The sequence below is a fragment of the Balaenoptera physalus genome, assembly GCF_965194825.1.
Source record: "Balaenoptera physalus genome assembly, chromosome: 18".
NCBI classification, from domain to species: Eukaryota; Metazoa; Chordata; class Mammalia; order Artiodactyla; family Balaenopteridae; genus Balaenoptera; species Balaenoptera physalus.
Genome location: NC_138899.1, coordinates 18,708,046 through 18,731,725, shown reverse-complemented (window position 1 = coordinate 18,731,725; position 23,680 = coordinate 18,708,046). Strand labels below are relative to the sequence as shown.

At 36.5% G+C, this 23,680-nt stretch overlaps 1 protein-coding gene across 16 annotated transcripts in view; it reads right to left on the bottom strand.

Moving 5' to 3' along the window:
* LOC309647393 (uncharacterized protein) overlaps positions 1 to 23,680 on the bottom strand; it is a 198,518-nt gene that overhangs the window by 18,780 nt on the left and 156,058 nt on the right. For 12 of the 16 annotated variants that reach the window (XR_014255995.1, XR_014255996.1, XR_014255997.1 and 9 more), the window contains one exon: positions 20,679 to 21,715. Coding sequence is in view for 4 of the 16 variants with exons in the window: in XM_082434734.1 (XP_082290860.1) it covers positions 6,186 to 6,248; positions 6,770 to 6,838 (132 nt within the window). In the remaining 12 variants the exon portion in view is untranslated. Of the gene's footprint in view, positions 1 to 2,455; positions 6,249 to 6,769; positions 6,839 to 20,678; positions 21,716 to 23,680 lie in introns of those variants that run through there. The other 4 variants (XM_082434735.1, XM_082434733.1, XM_082434732.1 and 1 more) reach the window with 2 other exon arrangements.

Below are 23,680 nucleotides of genomic sequence, written 5' to 3'. Positions count from 1 at the left end.
CTCCCTTTTAATTCTGACCCTCACCCTTAGTCCAGTCATCCACAATTAACTTGATAGTGTACAACTTCAGATAAACCTTCTTTTTTTTTTAACATCTTTATTGGAGTATAATTGCTTTACAATGTTGTGTTGGTTTCTGCTGTATAACAAAGTGAATCAGCTATACGTATACATATATCCCCATATACCCTCCCTCTTGCGTCTCCCTCCCACCCTCCCTATCCCACCCCCCCAATCCCACCCCTCTAGGTGGTCACAAAGCACCGAGCTGATCTCCCTGTGCTATGTGGCTGCTTCCCACTAGCTATCTATTTTACATTTGGTAGTGTATATATGTCCATGCCACTCTCTCACTTTGTCACAGCTTACCCTTCCCCCTCGCCATGTCCTCAAGTCCATTCTCTACATCTGCATCTTTATTCCTCTCCTGCCACTAGCTTCATCAGAACCATTTTTTTTTTAGATTCCATATATATGTGTTAGCATATGGTATTTGTTTTACTATTTCTGACTTACTTCACTCTGTATGACAGACTCTAGGTCCAACCACCTCACTACAAATAACTCAATTTCGTTTCTTTTTATGGCTGAGTAATATTCCACTGTATACATGTGCCACAACTTCTTTATCCATTCATCTGTCGATGGACACTTAGGTTGCTTCCATGTCCTGGCTATTGTAAATAGTGCTGCAAAGAACATTGTGGTACATGTCTCTCTTTTTTTTTTTTTTTTTGAAGAAGTGTGGCTTGGTCATTCACATATATATATATATATTTTTTTTAAATTAATTAATTAATTAATTTATTTTTGGCTGTGTTGGGTCTTCGTTTCTGTGCAAGGGCTTTCTCTAGTTGCGGCAAGCGGGGGCCACTCCTCATCGCGGTGCGCGGGCCTCTCACTATCGCAGCCTCTCTTGTTGCGGAGCACAGGCTCCAGACGCGCAGGCTCAGTAGTTGTGGCTCACGGGCCTAGTTGCTCTGCGGCATGTGGGATCTTCCCAGACCAGGGCTCAAACCCGTGTCCCCTGCATTGGCAGGAGATTCTCAACCACTGCGCCACCAGGGAAGCCCCTTACATGTCTCTTTTTGAATTATGGTTTTCTCAGGGTATATGCCCAGTAGTGGGATTGCTGAGTCATATGATAGTTCTATGTTTAGTTTTTTAAGGAACCTCCATACTGTTCTCCATAGTAGCTGTATCAATTTACATACCCACCAACAGTGCAAGAGAGTTCCCTTTTCTCCACACCCTCTGCAGCATTTATTGTTTGTAGATTTTTTGATGATGGCCATTCTGACCGATGTGAGGTGATACCTCATTGTTTTCATTTGCATTTCTCTAATGATTAGTGATGTTGAGCATCCTTTCATGTGTTTGTTGGCAATCTGTATATCTTCTTTGGAGAAATGTGTATTTAGGTCTTCTGCCCATTTTGGGATTAGGTTGTTTGTTTTTTTGATATTGAGCTGCATGAGCTGCTTGTATATTTTGGAGATTAATCACTTGTCAGTTGCTTCATTTGCAAATATTTTCTCCCATTCTGAGGGTTGTCTTTTCGTCTTCTTTATAGCTTCCTTTGTTGTACAAAAGCTTTTAAGTTTCATTAGGTCCCATTTGTTTATTTTTGTTTTTATTTCCATTTCTCTAGCAGGTGGGTCAAAACGGATCTTTCTGTGATTTATGTCATAGAGTGTTCTGCCTATGTTTTCCTCTAAGAGTTTGATAGTGTCTGGCCTAACATTTAGATTTTTAATCCATTTTCAGTTTATTTTTGTGTATGGTATTAGGGAGTGTTCTAATTTTATTCTTTTAAATGTAGCTGTCCAGTTGTCCCAGCACCACTTATTGAAGAGGCTGTCTTTTCTCCATTGTATATTCTTGCCTCCTTTATCAAAAATAAGGTGACCATATGTGTGTGGGTTTATCTCTGGACTTTCTATCCTGTTCCATTTATCTATATTTCTGTTTTTGTGCCAGTATTATACTGTCTGGATTACTGTAGCTTTGTAGTATAGTCTGAAGTCAGGGAGCTTGATTCCTCCAGCTCCGTTTTTCTTTCTTAAGATTGCTTTGGCTATTCGGGGTCTTTTGTGTTTCCATGCAAATTGTGAAGTTTTTTGCTCTAGTTCTGTGAAAAATGCCACTGGTAGTGTGAGAGGGATTGCATTGAATCTGTAGATTGCTTTGGGTAGTAGAGTCATTTTCACAATGTTGATTCTTCCAATCCAAGAACATGGTATATCTCTCCATCTGTTTGTATCATCTTTAATTTCTTTCATCAGTGTCTTACAGTTTCCTGCATACAGGTCTTTTGTCTCCTTAGGTAGGTTTATTCCTAGGTATTTTATACTTTTTGTTGCAGTGGTATATGGGAGTGTTTCCTTAATTTCTCTTTCACATTTTTCATCATTAGTGTATAGGAACTCAAGAGTTCTGTGCATTAATTTGTATCCTGCTACTTTACCAAATTCATTGATTAGCTCTAGTAGTTTTCCGGTAGCATCTTTAGGATTCTCTATGTATACTATCATGTCATCTGCAAACAGTGACAGCTTTACTTCTTCTTTTCCGATTTGGATTCCTTTTATTTCTTTGTCTTCTCTGATTGCTGTGGCTAACACTTCCAAAACTATGTTGAATAATAGTGGTGAGTGGATAACCTTATCTTGTTCCTGATCTTAGTGGAAATGGTTTCAGTTTTTCACCATTGAGAACGATGTTGGCTGTGGGTTTGTCATATACGGCCTTTATTATGTTGAGGTAAGTTCCCTCTATGCCTACTTTCTGGAGGGTTTTTGTCATAAATGGGTGCTGAATTTTGTTGAAATCTTTTTCTGCATCTACTGAGATGATCATATGGTTTTTCTCCTTCAATTTGTTAATATGGTGTATCACATTGATTGATTTGCATATATTGAAGAATCCTTGCATTCCTGGTATAAACCCCAATTGATCATGCTGTATGATTCTCTTAATGCGTTGTTGGATTCTGTTTGCTAGTATTTTGTTGAGGATTTTTGCATCTATGTTCATCAGTGTTATTGGCCTCTAGTTTTCTTTTTTTTGGGACATCTTTGTCTGGTTCTGGTATCAGGGTGGTGGTGGCCTTGTAGAATGAGTGTTCCTCCCTCTGCTATAATTTTGGAAGAGTTTGAGAAGGATAGATGTTAGCTCTTCTTTAAATGTTTGATAGAGTTCACCTGTGAAGCCATCTGGTCCTTGGCTTTTGTTTGCTGGAAGATTTTCAATCCCAATTTCAATTTCAGTTCTTGTGATTAGTCTGTTTATATTTTCTATTTCTTCCTGGTTCAGTCTCAGAAGGTTATGTTTTTCTAAGAATTTATCCATTTCTTCCAGGTTGTCCATATTTTGGCATATCGTTGTTTGTAGTAATCTCTCATAATTTTTTGTATTTCTGCAGTGTCAGTTGTTATTTCTTCCTTTTCGTTTCTAATTCTGTTGATTTGAGTCTTCTCCTTTTTTCCTTGATGAGTCTGGCTAATGGTTTATCAATTTTGTTTATCTTCTCAAAGAACCAGCTTTTAGTTTATTGATCTTTGCCATTGTTTCCATCATTTCTTTTTCATTTATTTCTGATCTGATCTTTATGAGTTCTTTCCTTCTGCTAACTTTGGGGTCTTTTTGTTCTTTCTCTAATTGCTCTAGGTGTAAGGTTAGGTTGTTTATTTGAGATTTTTCTCGTTTCTTGAGGTAGGATTGTATTGCTATAAACTTCCCTCTTAGAACTGCTTTTGCTGCATCCTGTACGTTTTGGGCCATCGTGTTTCCATTGTCATTTGTTTCTAGGTATTTTTTGGTTTCCTCTTTGATTTCTTCAGTGATCTCTTGGTTATTTAGTAGCGTATTGTTTAGCCTCCATGTGTTTGTATTTTTTACAGTTTTTTTCCTGTAATTGATATCTAGTCTCATAGCATTGTGGTTGGAAAAGATACTTGATATGATTTCAATTTTCTTAAATTTACCAAGGCTTGATTTGTGACCCAAGATATGATCTATCGTGGAGAATATTCCATGAGCACTTGAGAAGAAAGTGTATCCTGTTGTTTTTGGATGGAATGTCCTATAAATATCAATTAAGTCCATCTTGTTTAATGTGTCATTTAAAGCTTGTGTTTCCTTATTTATTTTTGTTTTGGTTGATTTGTCCATTGGTGAAAGTCGGGTGTTAAAGTCCCCTAATATTATTGTGTTACTGTCGATTTCCCCTTTTATGGCTGTTAGTATTTGCCTTATGTACTGAGGTGCTCCTATGTTAGGTTCATAAGTATTTACAATTGTTATATCTTCCTCTAGGATTGATCCCTTGATCATTATGTTGTGTGTTTCTTTGTCTCTTATAATAGTCTTTATTTTAAAGTCTATTTGGTCTGATATGAGAATTGCTACTCCAGCTTTCTTTTGATTTCCATTTGCATGGAATATCTTTTTCCATCCCCTCACTTTCAGTCTGTATGTGTCTCTAGGTCTGAAGTGGGTCTCTTATAGACAGCATATATACGAGTCTTGTTTTTGTTTCCATTGAGCCAGTCTATGTCTTTTGGTTGGAGCATTTAGTCCATTTACATTTAAGGTAATTATCGATTTGTATGTTCCTATTACCATTTTCTTAACTGTTTTGACTTTGTTATTGTAGGTCTTTTCCTTCTCTTGTGTTTCCTGCCTAGAGAAGTTCCTTTAGCATTTGTTGTAAAGCTGGTTTGGTGGTGCTGAATTCTCTTAGCTTTTGCTTGTCTGTAAAGGTTTTAATTGCTCCGTCAAATCTGAATGAGTTCCTTGCTGGGTAGAGTAATCTTGGTTGTAGGTTTTTCCCTTTCATCACTTGAAATATGTCCTGCCAGTCCCTTCTGGCTTGCAGATTTTCTGCTGAAGGATCAGCTCTTAACCTTATAGGGATTCCCTTGTGTGTTATTTGTTGCTTGTTCCTTGCTGCTTTTAATATTTTTTTTTTGTATTTAATTTTTCATAGTTTGATTAATATATGTCTTGGCATGTTTTTCCTTGGATTTTTCCTGTATGGGACTCTCTGTGCTTCCTGGACCTGATTGACTATTTCCTTTCCCTTATTAGGGAAGTTTTCAACTATAATCTCTTCAAATATTTCTCAGTCCCTTTCTTTTTCTCTTCTTCTTCTGGGACCTCTATAATTCGAATGTTGAGTGAATTATATATGCACTTGATATATGCGTTTAATGTTGTCCCAGAGGTCTCTGAGACTGTCCTCAATTCTTTTCATTCTTTTATCTTTATTCTGCTCTGCAGTAGTTATTTCCACTATTTTATCTTCCAGGTCACCTGTCTGTTCTTCTGCCTCAGTTATTCTGCTATTGAGTCCTTCTAGAGAATTTTTAATTTCATTTATTGTGTTGTTCATCATTGTTTGTTTGCTCTTTAGTTCTTCTAGGTCCTTGTTAAACTTTTCTTGTATTTTCTCCATTCTATTTCCAAGATTTTGGATCATCTTTACTATCACTTCTCTGAATTCTTTTTCAGGTAAAACTGCCTATTTTCTCTTCATTTGTTTGGTCTGGTGGGTTTTTACCTTGCTCTTTCATCTGCTGCGTTTTTCTCTGCCTTCTCATTTTGCTTAACTTACTGTGTTTGTGGTCTCCTTTTCACTGGCTGCAGGTTCATAGTTCCTTTTGTTTTTGGTATCTTCCCCAGAGGGTAAGGTTGGTTAAGTGGTTTGTGTAGGCTTCATGGTGGAGGGGACTGGTTCCGTGTTTCATGGATGAGTTTGGATCTTGTGTTTCTGGTGGGCAGGGCTGTGTCCAGTGGTGTGTTTTGGGGTGTCTGTGAACTTATTATGATTTTAGGCAGCCTCTCTGCTACTGGGTGGGGTTGTGTTCCTGTCTTGCTAGTTGTTTGGCATGGGGCGTCCAGCACTGGAGTTTGCTGGTCGTTGATTTGAGCTGGGTCTTAGCATTGAGACGGAGATCTCTGGGAGAGCTTTTGCCGATTGATATTACGTGGGGCCAGGAGTTCTCTGGTAGTCCAATGTCCTGAACTTGGCTCTCCCACCTCAGAGGCTCTGGCCTGACACCCGGCCTGACACTCAGGAGCACCAACACCTTTTCTCTTTTGGCACTGGGCTCTGTGTGGACCACCACCCCATCCTCATCACAGAGGGATGCTTTCACGTAGGTAGATGTGGAAGGGATGAATCACACACTGGTGGAGAGGCAGGGGACTGGGAGATAAACCTTCTTGGTAGCATTATCAGCATACTGAAGAAAAGAAAGGAACTTTTGCATTAAAACAACAGCAACAATGAAAACTCTGTCCTTACAAGGTGCTAAAGGGGTTTGATAGTATAAGACACCTGAAATTGTAATTAGGATTCTTGATATTTCAAAGACTTGTATTACTTTCTAAAAATCCAACTTTTTTAAAAAAAATGTAGAAGCACAAGAAATTACAGAACCTTTTTATATGCACCTAAACGAATTTTTATGTTTTTACTTTATTTTAAAGATGCACACACATTTAAACACTTCAGACACTACACTCTGTCTTCCTCCTCTGGGTAGCAATTATGTTGGTTGCCAACCACGTGGCCATCCACTTTCCTTACTAACAGAATCCCAGTTTTGTCTAGGCGGCACATAAGACCCAGCCCCAGGGGAGGAGGACCAATTGGCCTAATAAATCAGGGTCATTCATCACTTTTTGCCAGTGGTCAAGTGGTGGGCATAAGATGTTCATTCACCACATTCATTCAGCAAATATTTATTAAGTAAGTACTTACTCTGTGCCAAAGAATGTACACAGCAGTGGGCAACACCATCAAAATGCCAGTCTTCATGTAGTTCACATTCTAATGAAAGGAGAAAGGCAACAGAGAATTAAATTTCATAGTGCATCAGATGATAGTAAATGCTATGAAAAAAAGTCATGAGAGAGGAAAAGAAGTACTAAGTAAGTGGGAAGGGAGGCAGAGGCAAAACTTGAAGCATGTGATGCAGCAGCTATGAGGATAGCTAAGAAAGAGAATTTCTGGAGAAGTAAGTAGCCAGTGTAAGAGCTCAGAGGCAAGAACATGCCTGGTGTGTGTTAGGAATTAGGAGCGTAGGAAAACCAGAATGGGTAAGAGGGTGAGTAGATGAAATAAGGATGAAGAAATGATAGATGCTAGATTTCATAGAGATTTTGGCTATTTCTCTGAGTGAGATGGAAATCCATTTGGAAGATTTTGGTAGAGAAGTAATATGGCTTGATTTGAATTCTTAAGGTTCGCTTTGTGGAGATGGGAATAGATTTAGGAGGCAAAGTAAAGATAGGTGGAAGAATATAAATTATGAGGCAATTCCAATTATCTGTTTTTAAGAGGAAAATAACTTGGACCAGGTAGTAGTAGAGGGGTAAAAAATATTCATAAAGTACAGCCAACATTATTTGTATATAGATTAGAGGTGTGAAAGAGAAGTCAGGAATGATTCTAAAGTCTTCAATTTGATCAACTAGAACTAATTTGTTGATTTTTACTCAGATGGTGAAGTTTGGAAGGATGGTAATAACAGGTTTCAGTTGGGTTATATTTAATTGGAGATACTGGAAATGCCCACTAGACATCAATAAAGAGACATTGCAGACGGCATCAGATGTACAAGTCTCAATTTCAGACAAAAGTTACTGGCTACATATACATTTGGGAGTCATTAATGTATAGATGATATAAAAGGTAATAAGACTGAATGGGCTCACCAAAGGGATGAGTGTTAATACTGTCAAGAACTGAGCACTGAAGCACTCCAAAATTAATATATCAGAAGGATAAGGAGGAGCCAGAAAAAGAAATTGAGAAGCAACCAATAAAGGAGAATATGATGTCCACAAAGAAAGAAATTATTTTAAAAACATAATGACCAACTCTACCAAGTGCTGTTGAAAGCTGACATAAAATGATACCTAGTAATTATTGGATAATGTATCAAATCAACACACAGTATACCTAAAACTTACATGATATTATATGTCAATTATATCTTAAAAATTAGAAATTTTTAAAAATTAAAAATAAATTTAAAAATTTATTCAACCATATCTCAGTGTGCAGAGATGGGCAAAAGGAGCCAAAGAGATATTAAGTGTGTGGACTAAGCATTGTGTAAATAGATGCTTTTATATAATCCTCATAACAACATTCACTGTAATAATTTGAGCAACTTAGTGAAATTAACCCACTGCTATGAAAATTGTAGGCATTTAAAAAGTAGCCATTAAGAAATAAACTGAAAAAAAGCAATTTGTGGAGAGATGCAGATAATAGGAGAAAAATAGGACTCCGGAATAAGCTGGAAGTTTGGAGTAGGAGGCCAGACAAGTCGTCCTGCTAAACAAGTCTTTGTTCCCTCCACGTCTCAGTGGACAAAGCATTCCCTTCCCACGGGCAATTTGTTTTCATTTTTTAAACTTTATGTAGATGCAGAATAAGTTCTGAAGGAAGTTTATTAACTCTTTTATATTAGAGGGGTAGCATTTGCTGTATCTCTTTTTCAAAACAGATATTCTACAAAAACAAAAATATAATTAGATAATCATATTTTTATAATATTTTATTCTAGCCTAATACGAGGTCAAATTGCAGACTTTTCTTATAATACAATGCTCAGATGGACTTCGCATATACTTTTATTAGTGTACTGTTTTGAAGGTGGTATTAATCTTTAGAAGGAAGTTCAAAATATAAACACAAGTCCGCCCTGATTATTGCACTTGAGTAACTAACACACTGCAGGCATTATAACCCAACTGAACTGATTACATAAACCAATAATATCATGACCCAACTGAACTGATTACAAAGAGGCACTGATAAATGGGCTGTTTTAATAAGCATTTATTTATGAATATGTTATCAGAGTTTCTTCCATTAAAGCAAAATAATTAGGAGGCTGAATCAGATGAAGATGACAGGGCTGCCAAGCAACATCTTTAGAAGAGAACACAAGGGTGTTTGGAGAAAAGTGAGGCAATGTTCTTAAATGAACTCAAATTCCTCCTTTTCAAATTATTCTGCTTCTCAAAGAAAGACTCTTATTTAATAAAAACTCTTTGCCATAAACATCAGTCACAGTCTCATTCCTTATATGCAAAAAGGCAATGAACTGGAGCTATTTCTACTTAGGCGTTAAGCACTTTTTGTCTTTAAGTAGAGGCTGTAAAGTGGAGAGGGTCATTTTGTTATAAGCACCCAAGTGAAAACTGTTATGTGATTACTATTTGTTAATGAGTCATATTAGAAGCTAAGCCGAAGACTGGAAAGGGAAATCCATAAAACCACTCCAAGTTCTCAGATCTTTGAGGCCACCAGGACTCGGAGCCTCAAAGCTGTCCTATGACTGTGCACATGCATATTTCCCTGTCATGCCCAGGTGCCATGATGACAGACACTGTGGAGATACACAGATGACACTTCAATCTCACCATGATCTCTAGTTATCCTTCATCTATTTTCCTCTTCTAACCCATGATCCAGAACTCAGGTCAACATGCTTTCCATCTCCTGGGTGTTTTTACAATCAGGATAAAGATTTTAATATCTGATCAGCATTCTGTTAGAAAATAATTATTTTAACTACTTTCAAATAAGTGAAAAAATTATCCAGGTTTTTAAGTATGTATACAGTTTAATATTTTGATGCACCACATGTTTATAATAAAATTGAATCTACCTAAAAGACAGACATTTCAGTCTACATTAATTTACTATAAAATTATGTATATATATGTATTCAAAAGATACCAGTCTAAACCCTCTCCACACTCTGCTTAAAGATAGAAATTTACTCATGTTTCAAAGATTTCATGTGTAATTATGGCCACAGGAGTCACAAATCTTGAAACTTCTTGTCTCATGACTCATTTCATTTAGAATCAATGTATCCTCTAAATTAAATTTCTCTTCTGATAGTGCAATTAACCAACAGGATATACGTGGACTTAATCTATTTCATTGCTTTCATGTTAAGATTAAAATCAAAATGTTTTTAAATTCAGACCTTATTTTATCTGTACTTTTCAATATGTACCACATGATCAACTCCTCAGTTGATGCCATTAAACATGTATGAATCTCAATCTGACTTTCTGATTCTGCATATTTAAAAGTGAACCATAGAACTGAAACTGATAATGATATTGAACTTTCATAATGAATAAGACTAGGTTTTAATATCAAATTTGAGACTTTTCCAACAACTGATATAACTGAAAAGTTACAGAATTTGACTAAGTTGTTGCAAAGAAATTGACTCATCAGTGAAAAGGGAGGCTTCAACAAGACACAGGTAGGGAACAGTTACTTCTTGATATTCCAGTGAGTTGGAATTCCTCAATAAACTGGCTGTAATTATATGAGCTGTAAAGATACAATGAGACTTTAGATTCTCAAAAGTTTTCTTAACACCATAGCCTATTGGAATCTTGGTTTAAATTATATTAAGCAAATTAAGAGAGCAAAGAAAGGCCCCAAATCCTTAGAAAGAAATACATGAAACAAAATGTCCGTTTGTGTCACATTTCTAATGATTATCGTATTTTTGTATGTATATGTGTATGACAAATACAGTATACAGTTCTTTCACTATGTCCTTAAAGGTGAACAAGATTTCTGTGCTACACAGCAAAAACCTAAGCATATTTCTGTTTCATGTTGAGTCTTAGAATAGGAATCTCTTTGGAGACTGGTTGTCTGAAATTCTCTCTTGCATGACCATTCAGGCTTAACCGTAATCCAGCTAAAGCTGAGTCACTGATTGACACTAGGCACTGGGGCAGACAGATGAATTTCTCGGGTTCAAAGTTTAATGGAACAGATCTTTTGATCTCTGATTCTGTAAGGAATCTGAAGTTCATTTTTCTTGCCCAAGTTTCTTTGGTGTTAGTACATTGTCGCATACAGATCTCATTCTCATGATTAGAATGTAATGTAGTGAGGTCAACATTGCTAAACTAATACAGAGATTTATATTCATGCTTCATGGCAGGTTAACTTGATCATTATTATTTCCAAGGGTGCTTAGTGTATCTAATTCAAATGTGGCATAAGCTCTTTTAAGATCTCAGTTTGGGCACGATGTCTTATATGAATATAAACTACATAAGAATCCTGTATTTCAGCATTTGCTCTCCTATTTCTGAAATGGCCACAAAATTATTTTAATGTGACTGTCAAAGCCTCAAAAATTTAAGAAAAAAGAAATTCAACTATTCCTTACTTCCTTATAGTCCAGTCTTTTTCTCCCTACATCAGCTTCTAAGACACCAAGCAATATCTGAATCAGTGGAGGAAGAGAAAATATAGCAAGCCACATCCCCTACAGTAGAGCTCATTTTTTATTTCTAGTCTAGTCTCATGGATGCAACTAGAAGTCCCATAAAACCTAATTGAAGTTTCTCTAATTCTGCATGTTTATCGAAGTCTTTTCTTGATTAGCCTAGAATAATGTGTGGGCGCACACACACTCACATGTCCATGCAGATACACAGATTTTTAGGTCCTTCCCAAGACAACAGATTGTTTCGCTTTTTACAATAATCCAAGGTCCCCTCCAGTTCAAAGTGATGTAAAGTGGAAGACTTGCAAGGTGAAAAAAAAATACAAACAGCCAGTTTTTTTTTTTTTTTTTTACTGCATTTACTTCTATGTAGAATATTTTGATAAAGATCTATCCTCCCAGGTCTTTGCCAGCAAATTGAGAGACAAGGTACATTTGCGCACTTTTTCCAAATTTAAATCATATTCAAATAAGACAACATTTAACAGGAAAACAAAGAACAAAATTGGCATAAAAATACCGTATAAAATTTCAAAACACCAGTTTCTCTGTAAGCATCATCTATTAGATTCCTTTTCTTAAAACATGTAGTAGTTTTAAACCAAATGTGATCATGTATTTGCTCTAACAGAGCTTTTGGAAGAGTGCAAACTGCTGATAAGGCCAATAAAGCTGAGATTTTAAACTTTTTGCATTTCAATTGCATAATCAAAACCTGATGATAGCACATCACACACTCCAAGAACGCCATGGGCACTGCACAGCAAATGAAAATTAGTTCTAAAAGCCTTTTCATTCTCTGTGGCAGAGGACGCTCCTCTCCTGGCTGTATATGAAAGAGGATCAGACACAAAATGGAAAAAAAAAATATTATGCCTGTGAGTGAAAGCAAAACCCAAAGAAAACGAAGAGCTTTGGGGGTTGAACTAGAAGAGTGAGCAGCTGTAATTAGCTCCAGCGCTGTATGAGAATAAAAAACAAAACCACTTTAAAAAATATAAACAGGCAGAATGCCAGCTGAGATAGTGCCTAGTGCTATAGCAAACCTTGGTAAATAGTGAGCAATATGAAAGTAAATAGAGCTTGCAGACAAAAGTTTGACATCAATTCCTTTGGCTACATTTTTCATAAATTACCATCTGTAATAAAAGTCATTCTGCCATATTGCTTTTTAGGTAAGACAACATTTAATACCAAAGGTTGTTTAAAATAAAGGCAGAATATCATCACATATCCTCCACTAAACAGACACATAAGGCAATTTTAATTACCTTCTGTTTGGGGAAGAGTGAAATTTCCTGTGTTTATAGATATATTCATTTTAAGAAAGAAGTGCAAGGTTAATCAAGGTAGTGAAAGGGCCTTCTCTCCAGCACTCAGCATTGATTTCTGTCCTGCTTGAAACATGGTTTCCTTATTCATTCATATTCCTTATTAAGCAAACTGACCTTGCAAAAAGTGTTAAATTAAATCAAAACTTGCTTATGCATTTATTTGCGCATGCTGAAGGCTATAACTCTTCCAACATGGAACCATGAATTATTGTAGAAGGTTTCATATTTGTTCATTCCACTGAGTTTAGATGAAAATATGCTCAAGCCATGTCAGTAGGAGGCACATGTGTGTTGTGTTAATATGGTCCTTAATACATTTAAGGCAACCAATTCCTTAAAATAAAATAACTTGATCTTCTTTCTGATCTGTTTAAGACAGACATAGAGAAAAAGATATCTTGGGACTGGCACTGTATTTCCTCAGTTTTATTTTTCTACCCACAGCTTCTACAAAATTCTAAAATTTTACAGAAAGGGCTAATTCTTCTCCTGTATAAACTACATGAATAGAGTCATACGCTCTAAGGAGTGTGTTCTAGAAACACAAGAAAGGGCGAGGCCAAGAAGTGACTCCATTCTCCAATGGCATTTTGCACTTTTTCAATAATTCTTGAAATAAGCCTGTGGCCATGCTTGAGTCTGATGCAAAGATGGAACACTGGTAAATAAGAGAAGAAAAAGAATCCCTGGGGCTTCCCTGGAGACACAGTGGTTAAGAATCCGCCTGCCAATGCAGGGGACACGGGTTCGAGCCCTGGTCCAGGAAGATCCCGCATGCCGCAGAGCAGCTAAGCCCATGCTGTACAACTACTGAGCCCGCGCGCCTAGAGCCTGTGCTCCGCAACAAGAGAAGCCACCACAATGAGAAGCCCGCGCGCCGCAACGAAGAGTAGCCCCCGCTCACCACAACTAGAGAAAGCCCGCACGCAGCAATGAAGACCCAACGCAGCCAAAAATAAATGATAATAAATAAAATAAATATAAAAAAGAAAAAGCATCCCCTTTTAAGTTGGGGACTATGAATCCCTTAGATATCCCCATTCTTTCCTATTTTTCTTGTTTAACTCATCACCACTTGATATACATTTGTTTCCCTGTTAGAATATAAGAAGCATGAGAGAAAGAATTTGTTTTGTCCACTGCTCTATCCCCAACCCCTAAAGCTCATTGGAGGTGCTCCACAAATATGTTGTGAATGACTGAATGGAGAGAACCCAAAACTGATAACCTGTCAGGCCTGAATTATGCATGTACTCCCCCTTATTCTTCACTTTCTGAAACCTGCACCTTTAGAATCCTACAGGTACCTCATAACCGTACGTTAGGATGGCTGGCTGCCAGTCCTTTGTCCATCTTTCTGTTGTACCTTAGATAACTACCAACTTTTCTTTTTAAGACTTTTTTAGATTCAGTAATACTCTATCTCTTTTAGTCCTTTTAATTTTTTGAAAACTCATTCCCTTGTCCTATACTGGATTCTTTATGGGATTAATTGTGGGCATGCCCTAATCATAGCCTTTGCTATATGACTCTTCTCATCTTGTATGGAGTCCATAAGAAGCCTGCCCACCCTCTTGGCTTCAACTTTCATAGCTGTACTGATGACTACAAATATTTTCCTTTGGCAATGATGTAGCTCTAAAATTTCTTTCCTTATAAGAAACAATATGGTGGGAATTTCCATTTGTATTGCCCTTTCCAATTCTCTCTCCAGACCTGTGTATTTTCATTCATGGAGTCATTACTTTTCTTTGTATTGTTCCTAAGACCAACAATATCTAATCACTCTTCAAATTTTATTCGTTTTATACAAATAGATCTAATTAAAAATCCCTTGCCCCTAGTCCCCTTATCTTGAGATGTGGTGCCTGGACACTTAACAGCATCTTTATGGCCTTCTTGCTTCACTGCTCTCCTCTGCAATCTTTCTAGAACTATTAGAGCACTGCTTCAATCATACAACTCCCTCGCTTATTGTGAAAGACTCGTGATATCGATGGTTATTAGAGTCTACATTCCTGGCACAGGTTTCAATGCCCATTACAAACAGGGTCCCAACCTCCCTTAACAGTTTTTCTCATAACTGTCTTTCATGAATTGTCCTCTGTAGCCTACCAAGTCAGCTCAATTGTATTTTCCTATTTACATGTTTACTAATACTCTTCCATGGAAAAGTTTCCCACTCATTTACATCTATTCAGATCTTACTCATTCTTCAAGAGACAGTTCAAATATAATTGCCTTCATCACCTCCATTAAAAGTCTCCTGACTAACAAAGCTGGAAATACTCTGCTTTCTGAGTGCCTTAGCATGATTTTATTACTCACTGAAAGTCTGTAATTTACTATTTGGAATGTGCTCCATCCTTTCCTGAGTGTCTGCTTTCTTTCTTCTACTAGATTAAAATTCCTTGAGAGCAGATCCTGTGCATTCCTTACGTGTTTATTTCACTCAGTGCCTTGCACATAGTAGGTATGTGTTCAATTAATATAAAATATTTTTATTAAGTTAAAATAAAAAGTCTATTTTCATGTTTAATTCAATGATAGATTATAATTGAGTTATTCACTTAGTATTTTGGCGTCAAAAATGAGTTGTATACCTTTACATAGGAAACCAAGACTCCAACCTCTAAGACAGTCTATCAATCCAGAGGAATAAAATTACATAACTTCTCATTCTTTTGTCATATGCATCATCATATGATTCCCATTCCAGTTCTTTGCTCTTTGGCAATTTTTTTTTTTTTTAATGTCTGAAACATTTATATTAACATATTTCCATACATATTTCCATACAAATACAAATATAAGATTTTTAGAAATTTCATGTAATATCTGAAACATTTATATTAACATATTTCCATACAAATAACCCAATGAAAGTTTAGTATTAGTTGTTTTGTTTGCTTTTTTATACTGCAGATTCTTATTAGGCATCAATTTTATACACATCAGTGTATACATGTCAATCCCAATCGCCCAATTCAGCACACCACCATCCCCACCTCACTGCAGTTTTCCCCCCTTGGTGTCCATATGTCCATTCTCTACATCTGTGTCTCAACTTCTGCCCTGCAAACTGGCTCATCTGTACCATTTTTCTAGGTTCCACATACATGCATTAATATACGATATTTGTTTTTCTCTTTCTGACTTACTTCACTCTGTATGACAGTCTCTAGATCCATCCACGTCTCAACAAATGACTCAATTTCGTTCCTTTTTATGGCTGAGTAATATTCCATTGTATATATGTACCACAACTTCTTTATCCATTCATCTGTTGATGGGCATTTAGGTTGCTTCCATGACCTGGCTATTGTAAATAGTGCTGCAATGAACATTCGGGTGCATGTGTCTTTTTGAATTACGGTTTTCTCTGGGTATATGCCCAGTAGTGGGATTGCTGGGTCATATGGTAATTCTATTTTTAGTTTTTTAAGGAACCTCCATATTGTTCTCCATAGTGGCTGTATCAATTTACATTCCCACCAACAGTGCAAGAGGGTTCCCTTTTCTCCACACCCTCTCCAGCATTTGTTGTTTGTAGATTTTCTGATGATGCCCATTCTAACAGGAGTGAGGTGATACCTCATTGTAGTTTTGATTTGCATTTCTCTAATAATTAGTGATGTTGAGCATCTTTTCATGTGCCTCGTGGCCGTCTGTATGTCTTCTTTGGAGAAATGTCTATTTAGGTCTTCTGCCCATTTTTGGATTGGGGTGTTTGTTTCTTTGATATTGAGCTGAATGAGCTGTTTATATATTTTGGAGATTAATCCTTTGTCCGTTGATTCATTTGCAAATATTTTCTCCCATTCTGAGGGTTGTCTTTTCGTCTTGTTTATGGTTTCCTTTGCTGTGCAAAAGCTTTGAAGTTTCATTAGGTCCCACTTGTTTATTTTTGTTTTTATTTCCATTACTCTAGGAGGTGGATCAAAAAAGATCTTGCTGTGATTCATGTCAAAGAGTGTTCTTCCTATGTTTTCCTCTAAGAGTTTTATAGTGTCCAGTCTTATATTTAGGTCTCTAATCCATTTTGAGTTTATTTTTGTGTATGGTGTTAGGGAGTATTCTAATTTCATTCTTTTACATGTAGCTGTCCAGTTTTCCCAGCACCACTTATTGAAGAGACTGTCTTTTCTCCATTGTATATCTTTGCCTCCTTTGTCATAGATTAGTTGACCATAGGTGCGTGGGTTAATCTCTGGGCTTTCTATCTTGTTCCATTGATCTATGTTTCTGTTTTTGTGCCAGTACCATATTGTCTTGATTACTGTAGCTTTGTAGTATAGTCTGAAGTCAGGGAGTCTGATTCCTCCAGCTCCATTTTTTTGCCTCAAGACTGCTTTGGCTATTCGGGGTCTTTTGTGTCTCCATACAAATTTTAAGATGATTTGTTCTAGCTCTGTAAAAAATGCCATTGGTAATTTGATAGGGATTGCATTGAATCTGTAGATTGCTTTGGGTAGTATACTCATTTTCACAATGTTGATTCTTCCAATCCAAGAACATGGTATATCTCTCCATCTGTTGGTATCATCTTTAATTTCTTTCATCAGTGTCTTATAGTTTTCTGCATACAGGTCTTTTGTCTCCCTAGGTAGGTTTATTCCTAGGTATTTTATTCTTTTTGTTGCAATGGTAAATGGGAGTGTTTCCATAATTTCTCTTTCAGATTTTTCATCATTAGTGTATAGGAATGCAAGAGATTTCTGTGCATTAATTTTGTATCCTGCAACTTTACCATATTCATTAATTAGCTCTAGCAGTTTTCTGGTGGCAGTTTTAGGATTCTCTATGTATAGTATCATGTCATCCGCAAACAGTGACAGTTTTACTTCCTCTTTTCCAATTTGTATTCCTTTTATTTCTTTTTCTTCTCTGATTGCCGTGGCTAGGACTTCCAGAACTATGTTGAATAATAGTGGTGAGAGTGGACATCCTTGTCTCGTTCCTGATCTTGGAGGAAATGCTTTCAGTTTTTCACCATTGAGAATGATGTTTGCTGTGGGTTTGTCATATATGGCCTTTATTATGTTGAGGTAGGTTCCCTCTATGCCCACTTTCTGGAGAGTTTTTATCATAAATGGGTGTTGAATTTTGTCAAAAGCTTTTTCTGCATCTATTGAGATGATCATATGGTTTTTATTCTTCAATTTGTTAATATGGTGTATCACATTGATTGATTTGCGTATATTGAAGAATCCTTGCATCCCTGGGATAAATCCCACTTGATCGTGGTGTATGATCCTTTTAATGTGTTGTTGGATTCTGTTTGCTAGTATTTTGTTGAGGATTTTTGCATCTATATTCATCAGTGATATTGGTCTGTAATTTTCTTTTTTTGTAGTGTCTTTGTCTGGTTTTGGTATCAGGGTGATGGTGGCCTCATAGAATGAGTTTGGGAGTGTTCCTTCCTCTGCAATTTTTTGGAAGAGTTTGAGAAGGATGGGTGTTAGCTCTTCTCTAAATGTTTGATAGAATTCACCTGTGAAGCCATCTGGTCCTGGACTTTTGTTTGTTGGAAGATTTTTAATCACAGTTTCAATTTCATTACTTGTGATTGGTCTGTTCATATTTTCTGTTTCTTCCTGATTCAGTCTTGGAAGGTTATACCTTTCTAAGAATTTGTCCATTTCTTCCAGGTTGTCCATTTTATTGGCATAAAGTTGCTTATAGTAGTCTCTTAGGATGTTTTGTATTTCTGCGGTGTCTGTTGTAACTTCTCCTTTTTCATTTCTGATTTTATTGATTTGAGTCCTCTCCCTCTTTTTCTTGATGAGTCTGGCTAATGGCTTATCAATTTTGTTTATCTTCTCAAAGAACCAACTTTTAGTTTTATTGATCTTTGCTATTGTTTTCTTTGTTTCTATTTCATTTATTTCTGCTCTGATCTTTATGATTTCTTTCCTTCTGCTAACTTTGGGTTTTGTTTGTTCTTCTTTCTCTAGTTTCTTTAGGTGTAAGGTTAGATTGTTTACTTGAGATTTTTCTTGTTTCTTTAGGTAGGCTTGTATAGCTATAAACTTCCCTCTTAGAACCGCTTTTGCTGCATCCCATAGGTTTTGGGTCGTCGTGTTTTCATTGTCATTTGTCTCTAGGTATTTTTTTATTTCCTCTTTGATTTCTTCAGTGATCTCTTGGTTATTTAGTAACGTATTGTTTAGCCTCCATGTGTTTGTCTTTTTTACGTTTTTTTCCCTGTAATTCATTTCTAATCTCATAGCGTTGTGGTCAGAAAAGATGCTTGGTATGATTTCAATTTTCTTAAATTTACTGAGGCTTGATTTGTGACGCAAGATGTGATCTATCCTGGAGAATGTTCCGTGCGCACTTGAGAAGAACGTGTAATCTGCTGTTTTTGGATGGAATGTCCTATATATATCAATTAAATCTATCTGGTCTATTGTGTCATTTAAAGCTTCTGTTTCCTTATTTATTTTCATTTTGGATGATCTGTCCATTGGTGTAAGTGAAGTGTTAAAGTCCCCCACTATTATTGTGTTACTGTCGATTTCCTCTTTTATAGCTGTTAGCAGTTGCCTTATGTATTGAGGTGCTCCTATGTTGGGTGCATATATATTTATAATTGTTATATCTTCTTCTTGGATTGATCCCTGGATCATTATGTAGTGTCCTTCCTTGTCTCTTGTAACATTCTTTATTTTAAAGTCTATTTTATCTGATATGAGTATTGCTACTCCAGCTTTCTTTTGATTTCCATTTGCATGGAATATCTTTTTCCATCCCCTCACTTTCAGTCTGTATGTGTCCCTAGGTCTAAAGTGGGTCTCTTGTAGACAGCATATATATGGGTCTTGTTTTTGTATCCATTCAGCCAGTCTATGTCTTTTGGTTGGGGCATTTAATCCATTCATGTTTAAGGTAATTATCGATATGTATGTTCCTATGACCATTTTCTTAATTGTTTTGGGTTTGTTTTTGTAGGTCCTTTTCTTCTCTTGTGTTTCCCACTTAGAGAAGTTCCTTTAGCATTTGTTGTAGAGCTGGTTTGGTGTTGCTGAATTCTCTTAGCTTTTGCTTGTCTGTAAAGCTTTTGATTTCTCCATCAAATCTAAATGTGATCCTTGCCGGGTAGAGTAATCTTGGTTGTAGGTTCTTCCCTTTCATCACATTAAGTATATCATGCCACTCCCTTCTGGCTTGCAGAGTTTCTGCTGAGAAATCAGCTGTTAACCTTTGGGAGTTCCCTTGTATGTTATTTGTCGTTTTTCCCTTGCTGCTTTCAATAATTTTTCTTTGTCTTTAATTTTTGCCACTTTGATTACTATGTGTCTCGGCGTGTTTCTCCTTGGGTTTATTCTGTATGGGACTCTCTGCGCTTCCTGGACTTGGGTGGCTATTTCCTTTCCCATGTTAGGGAAGTTTTCGACTATAATCTCTTCAAATATTTTCTCTGGTCCTTTCTCTCTCTCTTCTCCTTCTGGGACCCCTATAATGCGAATGTTGTTGCGTTTAATGTTGTCCCAGAGGTCTCTTAGGCTGTCTTCATTTCTTTTCATTCTTTTTTCTTTAGTCTGTTCCGCAGCAGTGAATTCCACCATTCTGTCTTCCAGGTCACTTATCCGTTCTTCTGCCTCAGTTATTCTGCTATTGATTCCTTCTAGTGTAGTTTTCATTTCAGTTATTGTATTGGTCATCTCTGTTTGTTTGTTCTTTAATTCTTCTAGGTCTTTGTTAATCATTTCTTGCATCTTCTCAATCTTTGCCTCCATTCTTATTCCGAGGTCCTGGATCATCTTCACTATCATTATTCTGAATTCTTTTTCTGGAAGGTTGCCTATCTCCACTTCATTTAGTTGATTTTCTGGGGTTTTTTCTTGTTCCTTCATCTGGTACATAGCCTTCTGCCTTTTCATCTTGTCTATCTTTCTGTAACTGTGGTTTTTGGTCCACAGGCTGCAGGATTGTAGTTTTTCTTGCTTCTGTTGTCTGCCCTCTGGTGGTTGAGGCTATCTAAGAGGCTTGATGGGAGGCTCTGGTGGTGAGTAGAGCTGACTGTTGCTGTGTCGGCAATTTTTAAAAGTCAGATTTCTGAGCAGTTGCTCAAGAAGTTATACCTAGGGCTTTCGATTTTGTAACATTCCAGATGGAACTGAACTATTATTAACTTCTAGGATTTTTAAAATTATTCATATACTTAATGTTTTTCTAAATTAATTGCTTTTTTAACTTCCTGGTATAATTTAGTGACATTTACGGTATACAAGGAATATCATCCCCTTTGAATCATCTCTGCTGGGGCAAATTTACCCAGTATAAATGGAAGCATCTAGGAGCAAGGCAGATGATCTATAGAAGGTGATGCCTTCAAGTCCTATCCTAATCCCAAGCAGGAACTTAAATAATGACTCAGGCAGAAAAACTGGATTTCATTTATCTTTTCCAGCTGTCAAGGCTGAATTTTCAACATGTTTAGCTCAGTCAAATTCTCCTCCACTAGCATTAGAAATCTAAAAGCTGTAGTTTCCTTCCTATAAACAGGAGGTCTCTTGCTATGTACCTTCTCTCATCAAAATATCACCTACAAGGAAAGAAAGGTCATAGAATTTTATCTACATGTAACTTTGAGCAAATAAGTGCCTTCTTCAAGATGATAGATTATTGATTTTTGGAAGAGGAGTTAATATATTTTACAAGGTTTTAGTGCATATAATATACAGAAAAATTAGAAAAAATTTTAATGTTATTATACAAACATGTTATTCTCTAAATGTAATACGCAAAATTGTACTAACAGTCTAGATTGCATACGAAAATTAAACATTTGACAAAAATCTCCAATAATTTCAAGATCCAGTAAACAAGCATTTAATTAGTTCTTACTATTCACCCCTCCATTTACTCCCTGCCGTATGCCCACCTCTCCCTTTGTGTTAGTGGCTGCATTACAAGTTGGCACTGTCACAGGTATTCCTTTGTGTCTGGCAATGGTCTGACTTCACATTCTCTTTTATTTCACTTCAAAACATTTGTTTTTGTTTCTTTCATCCATCAGATGACAAATATCTCAAGAACTGCAACTGTGTCTTATTTGTCTTTGAACTTCAACACCTAGAAATATTAGAATATGGTTAGTGTCAAGTATAAGATTGCCAAATTGAACCGAGTTAAGTTTTAGAGGGAAGGGGAGCAATCCTGTCCCAGAACTTCCCAAGAATCTGTATTCTACAGTTTGCTCCTGACTTAAGCAAATCCTTGATTCAGCGATTCCACATCCTCTGCCAGCTCCAGGTCCTTACTCTGCTTCCACCATTATCCATTAAGTTAACAGCACAACCAAATTCCATTGTTAATGGCACAGAGAAATGTTGGAGCTTATCACCTGTCTTCCCTTGAAGGCTCTTATTATCTATATCCACTTTTACCTTAGAATAAAAATAAACCTTCCATTATTACCAAACCTAGGGTATCAAGGTCTTTCCCAGATTTTTCAACAATAAATATTGGCCCATATCAAACATGATATATAGGCACAAAGAAATCCCATGACTTGAAGAAAAAAATGAGAACAGATATTTTATTTAAAATCCATTGTATACTCTGCTCTGTGCTACACATATCATCTATAATGTGGTGAAACCAGAGCCAATACACCACATAAGAATCTATAATTATGTAAGGATCTGTAATTATGTTTCAGCAATGGAACTTCAGAATGTAAACAGACTTTCTACATAAAACTTATACTCTAAAAAGAATATTTCATAATGTTAAAACAGTTAATTCAGTAGGCAGATGTCACAACTCTAAATTTGTATAAATTTAATCACATGGGCTAAAAATAAATGAAGCAAAAGATGGACAGAGACTGTATTAATAGATACATCTCCATATGTACTTAGAAATTTTAACATATGTCTCTTAGGCTGATAGAATACACCACATGCACACACACACAAAAACAAACAGAAAAATATGGATTTGAACAGCACAAGTTTAAAAAAAATCAATAATAAAATAACTTTAAAAAGCTCAAATATTTGGTAATTAAGTAACATATTTCTAAATAACCCAAAATGGAAATTAGAAAATTTTATTTATTTACTTATGGCTGTGTTGGGTCTTCGTTTCTGTGCGAGGGCTTTCTCTAGTTGCAGCAAGTGGGGGACACTCTTCATCGCGGTGCGCGGGCCTCTCACTATCGTGGCCTCTCTTGTTGCGGAGCACAGGCTCCAGACACGCAGGCTCAGTAATTGTGGCTCACGGGCCTAGTTGCTCTGCGGCATGTGGGATCTTCCCAGACCAGAGCTCGAACCCGTGTCCCCTGCATTGGCAGGCAGATTCTCAACCACTGCACCACCAGGGAAGCCCCGAAAATATTTTTAACTTCAATGGTAATGAAAATAAAACACATTAAAAGATTTGGAATATAGATAAAATACTGCTTAGAACAAAATTTAAAATAATAGAAGCATATAACAGAGAAATTCAGCAAAGCCAAAAGTTGGTGTTTTAAAATGACTAATACAATTGATATACTCCTACTAATACCAATTATGAAAAAAGAGAGAGTAGTCGCTGTCAATTCACTATATTAACAGGAAAAAGAAGAAAAATAATATTATCACAACAGATGAAGAAATAAAGTATTTGGTAAATTCAAAATTGATTTATGAAAATGTTGTTGTTGTTGTACAGTATAGTAATATAATAGAACTTCCTAATTCTGATAATGGGTATCCTCTTCCCCTCAAAAAAGCAAAAATAATTGCCATAGCCATAGCAGTCACTGCATTCCTTGGATGGATTGTTATTATTATTAATATTATTTTTTAACATCTTTATTGGAGTATAATTGTTTACATTGTTGTGTTAGTTGCTGCTGTATAACAGAGTGAATCAGCTATACATATACATATATCTCCATATCTCCTCCCTCTTGATCTCCCTCCCATCCTCGCTATCCCACCCCTCTAGGTGGTCACAAAGCACTGAGCTGATCACCCTGTGCTATGCAGCTGCTTCCCACTAGCTATCTATTTTACATTTGGTAGTGTATATACGTCCATGCCACTC